We start from the raw sequence: 10094 nt of genomic DNA on the forward strand, positions 1-10094 counted from the left end.
TACGACCAGAGTCGCGCGATCGGACTTATGCGACGATTAACCATATAAAGATACTCGACACTGTTAACATTCGCACTCGTATACTGTCGCGGACCGGACCGGCAAAAAAGCACGCAAGCCTCAAGTCCCAAACCGAAGCTTTGCTGCAGGAAGAAGCAAGTCGGAGTGGTGGGGATGTGTGCGCATGCGCGGTGGCGCGGCGAACCAGTGGTTAGCAACCTAGATTGTATCCGCAACTCTATTCTTGTCTAAGATGAAGCTCGCCCGGCCAATCAGAATAGAGATCCTCGGGCTCCGATTGGTCGAAGCCCAATTGACTCTAGGTGAACATATTTTCGAACGTACAACACAGTTTAGAGTAAATAAAGTCAGAATTCTTAATTATTTATGAATTTTCACAAAATAAAATGCTAACTTTAAACACACCGAAAAAAACTGAATATGAAAAAATTATTTTATAAAGTTATAAATATTTTTCGTAATGTTTCATAATATTCGTTTCGTACATTATTCCTTGAAATCTAATAACTTTTTAAGAATATAGTTAATTTATTCTATGATTCAAAATTTGTATAAAAAGTATCAAAAAGTATAAAACGAATACAGTATTGTGTATGTGAATTAATTTGGTGTATCTATTTGAACAATTTAAACCCGTTATAGCGTAATTTATATGATTAAATTAATTATTTTTTAGGCCAGTGGACTTACCTTTATTGACCACAATCATTCTGGCTACATCTAGTCAGTGTAACTTTAATCTCTATCAGAGATATCAATGAAGGAGAGAGATTACTTCCGTTTCCGGCTATAATTATCATTACCGCCAGTGCATGAGTGTAATTTTACACTCGGATATGACCGTAAGAAATCACGATTTGTCATACATTGTTAAATTTATATATATATTGTTAGAAAAATATATATATAACCAATTTTGATCAATGACGACGTTATGTTACAAAAAATTAGAACAATCAACGTTTGTTAAAAAAATAAATTATTTTTATATATAATGCAATTGTTAATATGTACAATAAATAAAATCACAAGCGCGGTTTTTAAATAAAACAAATAAGTGAAATCTGAATTGAATTTTTTATATCGTTCTTTTATTTATATTTTAATTTACACTTATGCAATATGCTTTAATTATGTATATTAAAGTCATTTATCCAAAGTCCAATCTAAGTAAGAATGATTTAATTCTAGTCTATACATTTTAAGGTAACGAATCTATCTTTAACACTTAACTTATCTACAATTTACAATCTATAAAATCTACAATCTACACAATCTACAACTACGATCTATAAATCCGTTACCTCAAAAAATTAAATAAAAATTAACTTATCACTTACTGACACCGATGCACAACAGCGGGAGACTTAAGTAATTGATGTCAAATCTACACGTGTTATCTGTAACATATAAAATCTAAATTAAAGCAACGTTCAAATTAATTATTATTTCAAATATGTAATAAAATAACTTTGTAAGTTAAAAAAAAGTTTTATGTTGAAACTTATATAGAATTTATATAAATATAAATACAGAGTGTCTAATAACTCGCGCCCCACCCGTAAGTTGCAGATAGAGCAAGTCAAACTGAGTAAAAAAATCCTTTACTGTTTTGCGACTTTCTCAATAATAAAAAGAAATTAATTAATAAAGTTTGGCCAATCCACGCGAGTAGTAGCGAAGAGAAGAAACAGCCAACACGAAGGACCAGCTTTATGCATGCTATTATCTTTTGTCGATTATTATCTTTTGCGTTTGTGTAAGGCACGTGAATTGGCCGATTTTTATAAATTAATTTCTCATTAATTATAATTAATTATTGAGAATTTTGCAAACTGGTAGAGAACTTTTCTACTTACAAAAGAGTATGTAATCCTACTCGTATTTTTTGGCACCAAACACAGGATCAACCGTAATAAATTGTAAAATGAGTATTTAAGCGTGTATGTGCGCGTACATGTAAATATCTACTTAAACGAAACTCTTCCGGGCTTTGTTTATTAACAAATAAATTTTTTTTTGTCAGAAATAATCTAAGAGTATGTAACTCTACTCGTATTTTTTGGCACCAAACACAGGATCAACCGTAATAAATTGTAAAATGAGTATTTAAGCGTGCATGTATGTGCGCGTACATGTAAATATCTACTTAAGCGGAACTCTTCCGGGCTTTGTTTATTAACGAATAAATTTTTTTGTCAGAAATAATCTAAGTGTATGCAACCCTACTATTTTTTGGCACCAAACACAGGATCAATCGTAATAAATTGTTAAATGAGTATTTAAGCGTGTATGTGCGCGTATATGTAAATATCTACTTAAGCGAAACTCCTCCGGGCTTTGTTTATTAACGAATAAATTTTTTTCTGTCAGAAATAATCTAACAAGTAATCCTACCCAAGTGTTACACTCCGATCTTTTTAAAATTTGGTACAAATGTAGTACTATCAAAAATATTTGACCCGTATTTTTTTATTTGTGCCCATACGCAGTTTTACGAGTAGTTTACAGACCTTTAAATTCGAAAAATATATATATATATATTTCCGTATTAGAAAATTAATTTTTTGAAAGCCGGGTGTCACATTCAGGAAACTTAATGCGCGACATTTCTTAGTTCGAGTAGATCTTTAAGCGAAGATAGATCGAGATCGATCTTAAAGCGAGGTATCAAAAAAATGCCCAGTCCTAGACTTTAAGATATTTTAAATCTGTTTATGCAACCTTTTTATAATTGTTTGTAGTTGTATGTAGTGATTTTCGATTCGTTCCTAGTTGCACGATTCAGAAATTGCAATTATTTAAATATATGGTTATATCGAAATTTGCCAATTTTAAACATTTTTTAAATCTTCTTTTTCCAAATGATTAAGACTCGTTTGTAGTTTGTAGCAATCGTAATCGAAATTTATATTCATGGAAAAAGCAGATTTAAAAAAAATTTTTTAAATTGACAAAAATCACTTTTGACGATTTGTTTAAATACTTATAATTTCTATACCGTGCAACTACAAACGGAACGAAAATCACTGAAATCAACTTCAAACAATTCTAAGACTGCGCAATCGAATTTAGAATATCTTAAAATTATGTGCTGGTCATATATAATAGTTTTAATTTTTTTACTTTTACATTAACTGCAATCGAAATACTATAATTTTCCGAATTTAGAAAATTAATTTTTTGAAAGCCGGGTACCACATTCAGGAAACTTAATGCACGACGTTTTTTAGGTCGAGTAGGACTTTAAGCGAAGATAGATCGAGATCGATCTTAAAGCGAGGTATCAAAAAAAATGCCCAGTCCTAAACTTTAAGATATTTCAAATCCGCTTGTGCAACCTTTTTTACAACGTTTGTAGTTGTTTGTAGTGATTTTCGATTCATTTGTAGTTGCAGAGTCTAGAAATTGCAATTGTTTAAACATATAGTCAATATTTAAATTTGCCAATTTTAAAGATTTTTCAAATCTTTTTTTTCCATATGATTAAGACTCGTTTGTAGTTGTTTGTAACAATTGCAATCGAAATTTATATTCATGGAAAAAGCAGATTTAAAAAATGTTTTAGATTGATAAAAATCACTTGTGACCATTTTTTTATATACTTGAAATTTTTATACCATGAAACTACAAACAGAAAGAAAATTACTACTCACTACAACAAACAATTTCAAAAAACTATTGCCCAAGCAAATTTGAGGTATATCAATGTCGGTTCTTGTTCATCATTTCATTTTTCTTATTTTTTATTTGACTAAATTGAATGTGATACAGATAATATGTAAAATATTAAACATACAAGAATAATTATAATATGAGTAGAATATATTGTAATTCATTTACTAGTTTTCAAAAATAGCATTCTATTTTTAAATGCTTCAAATATTATTTATTGCTGGAATTGTTTCCGTGTAGGGGAATAGCGTTAGAAACAGCTTTATATTACTAATACTTATATTTGGCTGTAAGTCTTATATATATATATATATATATATATATATATATATATATCAAATGAGATAAATTTAATTATTTAAATCTTACATATTTTCCATCAATTATTTTATGATTTAATTGTTATTGTATAACATTCTCAATCATTATTACGCATGTAATGATGTTGACTTATAAATGAAATGGTACAGTTAATTAAGAAAATTAATTTCTTAATAATTAAAAGCTATCTTTCAATTCCTTCCACGTTTTACTCATCAATATGTTTAATTCATATAAAACATGATAAAATGACAATTGTAATAACGAAAAATGTCTATTGCAACCAAATATAAATATATTAATATATTAAATAAAAATTAATTTTTGCTCGATGTATTTTCTATTGTGGATCTTTAATAATTAATGTACATAACAGTTATCAGATTTGTAATAATTAACTTATGTAATAATGATTCTCAAATTTGCAATAATTAAATTATAGTTTAATTAATCATATCTATAATTGGTATAGGTACATAATAATTGTTACCATATTATTTTGTTTATAATTTATATCATATAGAAAAATATATATTAATATTACATTAGAAAAATAGATATTAGTATTACATTAGAAATATAATGTCACGTCAATACACACAATGTTATTAATAATAATCGGTTTTCTTACCAATATATTTACTCATTAATTTAGAGATCGATACGCAAATTAATGTAAAGCATAAATTTTGAAAATTTGTGTGTCAGAATATAAACATTACTTATATAAAATTTATTCATAGAGGCTATTACATATTATATATACATATTCTATAATGATAACTAATTCGCTGTTGTTACATAATATCATAATTCTCAATTCGATCAGTTTCCATTGCTAATAAATAAATCATTTTGCGGTGTAATAATTCGCTTTCACAAAAGGCATCTTCGATACGGTGGCTTTGTAAGTCTTTCCCCGAATCTCGATCAACACACCGCCACCGGTGTGTGCCCAATCCGGTGGTAGGTATCCCATGGCGATTGGCCGACCCAAGGTCGGACTTGGTCCACCGGAAGTAACACTGCCCACACGCTCGCCTTCCGGCGTCAATATCGATGCACCTTGCCTGGCAGGTGGTCCTTGACCCAGTAAGAGTCCGATACGTTTCTTCGTAACGCCTGTCTTAATTTGCGCAAGAATTCGTTGTGCGCCTGGAAAATTCGCTTCAGCTCTTCGTCGTTTTGCTGCAAAGAATAAAAAAGATCGATCGTTTTATTAATTATTTTATAATTGTTTTATAAATTATAAAACTAGCAAAGACGGAAAACTGGAATAATTCGCGTAACAGAATTAAACAAGCGCAAATACGAATGATGAAAATACTTGATTATTTAAAAACGGTTATAGAGAAGAATATCTGTCGTGATTAAAGATTCATTAACTACTTTTGCGAAAGACTACTGACCTACTAGCCAGGTAAGAGCTGCTTCGATCGGTGTAGTATCCTCATTGATATCATTGCCGTATAAACAGAGTCCAGCTTCCAATCTTAAAAATAATTAATTATAAATAATAAATTAAAAAATAGGGAAATATATTAATACTATTTTACTTGACATTATTTATTTATTTATCTATGAAAATGTTCTCTTTTCAACTTTTATATGTATGTATTATCTCGGTCACGGTTTTTTTTTTGCGAACAATTATTGGGTGTGTGTGTTTTAATGTATATAATATTTATATTTATTATATTACTATATAATATTTATTGCTCACCTTAAACTATCTCTGGCTCCTAAACCAGCCAACTTTACGCCAGGAATGTCCAAAATATTTTCTACTAAATTAATTGCGTCCTTCGCAGGCACAGAAATCTCGAAACCGTCCTCCCCGGTGTATCCACATCGCGAAATTCTGATTGGACTGCCTAATACTTTGGTTTTGACGCTGTACATGAACTTTAAGGTCCTAAGATCGAAATTGACTAGCGATTGAAGGGCCGTTGCTGCTGTAGGGCCTTGAAGAGCTATTAGACCTTGTTTCAAAGGATTTAGGAAGTCGACGTATACGTCTTTATTAGCATTTTTAAAATCTTTCTGAAAGCAGAGAAATATGATATTTTATATTTATATATATTCATTATACGTTTTAAAATGTTAGGTATCTGTGCAATTTTTTCACCTGACGTTCTAGAAAAAGTTGAATGTCTTCATCGCGCCTTCCCGCATTAGATACGACAAAGTATTTATCTTCGCCATCCTTGGTGATGATAAGATCGTCGAGAATTCCACCTTGGTCGTTAGTGAAGACTGTTAAAGTCGCAGCGCCCTCGTTTAAATTTTTCAGATCACACGTGGTTAGTGATTCTAAATATTCTCCGGCATCTTTACCGGAGACGCGTGTTTGCAGCATATGACCGACGTCGAAAAGCGATGCCGATGATCTGGTATGTAGATGAGATACGGTGATCGTATCTTGATATTGTACTGGCATCAGCCATCCGGCAAAATTGACGATCTTACCTAAACATTTATCAAATTGTATTATAAAATCGAAATTAAATAAGTGGTCTTATTCTAATTTTCAATATATTTTATATTATATATATATATATATTATATATTTACATTAAATATATTTTCTGCATTAAAAATATAACATTATATTATGAAAATTAAAAAAACGTTTCTCGAAAAAATGAACTTTGTATTATTCATGTTTAACAGCATCGAGCAACATTATTATTCGCGATAATTTGTTAGATTAAAAAAATAAGTAACAGATTATTTATTTCAATTTAGTACTAAATATTCAGATCTCAACTTGCCTTGTTTTTCCACGTGAAAATCGTAAAGACAGGTTCTTCGAACTTCGGTAACAGTCGATGTTGACGACAGCCGACGATTTTGCCCCTGAATCGCAACTGCACGAGGTGCCGCGAGATCGATCAAACAATTCGAACGCAACGTCGAATCACCATTCCATCCCTCCCTGACCCTTGACACTACAGCCGCGTTGCAGGTATCACGGATGCTTCCCAAAATTTTTAGACATTTCTCGAGATTGTTGCAGACAACGAATCTGCCGCGGATGCCGAAACGAAGCATGATGCTTTTCTTTTAGTTCTCTGTCATGTACTAACTCGGCGTAGCTTAAAGACGTATCAAAGTGTTCGCCTGTTGATATGACCCCGCGCTATGTTTGTTTTCAGACTCGGATATATCTAGTTTTAAACATTGAAAAGTTAGATTTAAAATAAAGACGATGAAATTTAGTCTTACTCACACATATATAATGTATGTAAAAAAGTATCCTTCTATAAAAATTTAATTTGTGCGCGTTGAAAACGCAAAGAATTCTATACATTTCTACGAAAGTGAATCTTGTCGTCCCTGTAAATTATATTATAAACTTGATATTATGAACCGTAGCAATACACTTTGTGTTATTGAGTAGTCATTATCTTTATACGTAAAAAGGTCATGACACTAAAATCACGTGATAAGTAAATTAATCACGCTGAGATTATGAGAAACTGGATGATAGTCACGAGACCTGGAATGCTTATTAAATTTTTATTGTACCACGTAATAATAATAATATTAATAATAATAATAATCATGATCATCATCGCAATAATAAATTGTGATAATAATGACAATAATAAATGGTAATAATAATAATAATCATTTACGATCATAATAATAATAATAGTTTCGTAATAATAATAATAATAATAATAATAATATGATACTTCATCATCGTCGGTAATAATCCAATGACAAATGTCAATATTTATATAGTAGCGTGTCGAACGGAGAAACGACCTTAAAAAACGAAGACAGTATCAATGTTCGTTCGTACATTTTGTTTTTTAGCTTCCGCCGTTTTTTATCTTCTCGCTCGCTCTCTTTAGGATCTCTTCTACCTCTCGCTCTCGCATCTTCCACACGCGCATTCGCATTCGCTTCCTCTTTTATTTCATCTTTTTTTTCGCTTTTTATCTCCCCTTTTCTCTCACACACGCGCACGCACATACATACATACACGCACACTTTCCTCTTGCTGTCTTCTGACTTACACAATTGATGCAAAATGTTTCTGACACAGTCCGACCAATACGTGTACGTATATGTGTGCGTACGTTTTCCCGGTTTCTCTTTTAATCAATCCTCACGATCGCATTTTGCTCGACGCTTTTCTCATTTTTTCCACCTTTCCTCCTAGAAATTCGCTCTAGAATTCTTTTTTTTTCTTTTAAAATCCTTGCACGTGTTAACACATTCACTCACACTGGTAAATTGGTTTGGAAGGATCGGGGGGTGGAAGGGGGGGGGGCAGGAAAGGGCGAATTGATTATGTGAAAAGGGATGTTCAATAGTAATGATCAGGATAGGAACGGGATGTCCGCCGGATTTTTTTGTATACCGTTATTTTGAGGATGCTGTAATTAATGGATTGCGGGGGGAGAGGGTAGGAAAGAATATGATATCGGTGAGAAAAACAGATAAGTCGCGGTGAAAAAAGAAGACGTGAACGACGATCGCGGATCGGTCGGTCGATGACAAGCAATTTCGCATATTTTTTTTTTTTTTTCCTTTCGATCGTCCTGCGATGTTTAACCGATCAAATCTTTCGCGAGAAAAACTCGTTCTCAAATAAAGGACATCGATACCGTCGCGATACCATGCGAGCGTCGAAAAATCTAACAACGATCGATCTACGACCGCGAGGGGAGAACTGAAAATTTCGCGATCTGTCGCGCGCTAGAAAGTATATATAACTATACGTTGCCTCGTGTTCTTACGCGATTTTTGTTTCCGCTGTTCCGACATTGTTTCTTTTTTCTTTATTTTTTTTTTCCAATCTGACGTTTTGCTTGTTTCGACCTGTAAACTATTGCTGTCCGAACTACTTTTGCCTCCCATCGCCTCTCCTCCTCATCACTCGAGTCCCTCGAGCGCGTCGATCTGCCGGTAAAAAATTTTCCCAAATCTGGACCCGTCCTCTTCTGGGATCGGGCCCGAGGCACTCGTTCTGGTTGTCCAAAAGTCGCTCGATCGCGTATCGTTCCGGCAGAATCGTCGCGCCGAAGGACATCTCCCGCACGTCTCGTACGCGTTGCGTGTGCTGGTTCATGTATGTACGTACATATACGAGCATATATACATACATACATACATACATATATGTATATTTTTATATATAGATATATATTCGGCTATTCTCTTTTGGTCCTGGTACAAAGGAAACGAGAATCACTTTCTCTTTTTTTTTTTTTTTTTTCCGGAAGAACCGCGGTTTCGAAAAATGGAAAAAAGTCGCTCGTTTTGTTTAAATTTTGAGATTTCCCGAAAAATGACTACAATCCCGAAATTGTTTGTTTTTGTATTTCATTCGGCCATGACTTGGTTTTTTTATATTGACTTTACTGGAGGGGAGGGGAATTCTGTTTTGTTGCCTGTCGACATGCAATGTGCAATCACCGTCGAGAAATTCTCTCTCTCTCATTCTCTTTCATACTATGTTATGCTTTCTCTCTCTCTCTTTCTCTCGCTCTTTCTCTCTCTCTCTTTCTCTCTTGCTTACGCTCCCTATATGTATACCTCGAGTTCGATAATTTCGTCTAAAATTCCATTTTCGCCTTAACTATACACAATAATCATAATATATAATAATAATAATCACGATTCGAATACATCATCGATCATTTTTCCGAATATAGATACAATAATTTCTTATTTTTCATCATCTTCCTATCCCCATGCTCTCTCACGTGCTCTCTTCAACATTCTCTCCCTCTCTTTCGCTCTCTCTTGCAATTACATCTTGCAATAATAATCGTTTAGGTCGTCGTATATCTATACATATACATATACATATACATATATATATATATAATTTATAAAATGAAAATAGGTACAATTTTGGACGCTTTTCTTCGTCGAAAAAACGCTCCGAAAATTTTATTTTCGCTTAATAATGCCCATCGGTTGCGATTCTAGTCCACTTGGTAGTAAAATTTTGTTTATTCTCCTATCTCATGCACACATTTATATCCCATTTTCTCGCATTTTTTTCTTTCTCACTTTCTCTCTTTCTCTCTTATCTTCTCATTCTCTCGATTCGC

General features: G+C 32.6%; 1 protein-coding gene across 1 annotated transcript; it reads right to left on the reverse strand.

Annotated features, from left to right (window-relative positions):
• Positions 1–4729: 4729 nt before the first annotated feature.
• LOC114935037 (aminomethyltransferase, mitochondrial) lies at positions 4730–7165 on the reverse strand. The gene is made up of 5 exons (XM_029307793.2): positions 6792–7165; positions 6146–6486; positions 5741–6060; positions 5427–5509; positions 4730–5205 (listed from the first exon to the last, which is right to left on the reverse strand). The coding sequence occupies exons 1-5, from the start codon at positions 7069–7071 to the stop codon at positions 4868–4870; spliced, it is 1362 nt and encodes a 453-aa protein (XP_029163626.1). The 5' UTR covers positions 7072–7165; the 3' UTR covers positions 4730–4867.
• Positions 7166–10094: the final 2929 nt, after the last annotated feature.

Source organism: Nylanderia fulva, unplaced genomic scaffold, assembly GCF_048542155.1.
Source record: "Nylanderia fulva isolate GAGA-0341 unplaced genomic scaffold, ASM4854215v1 Scaffold6, whole genome shotgun sequence".
Taxonomy (NCBI): Eukaryota; Metazoa; Arthropoda; class Insecta; order Hymenoptera; family Formicidae; genus Nylanderia; species Nylanderia fulva.

Bases quoted from the DNA above. Each gene is read 5' to 3' on its own strand.
- LOC114935037 (XM_029307793.2), bottom strand. From the start codon at position 7,071: ATGCTTCGTTTCGGCATCCGCGGCAGATTCGTTGTCTGCAACAATCTC. The intron at 6,487-6,791 runs GCAAGTTGAGAT...ATAAATGTTTAG, and splicing joins TTTTCACGTGGAAAAACAAG to GTAAGATCGTCAATTTTGCC. The intron at 5,510-5,740 runs GTGAGCAATAAA...ATTATTTTTAAG, and splicing joins GGAGCCAGAGATAGTTTAAG to ATTGGAAGCTGGACTCTGTT.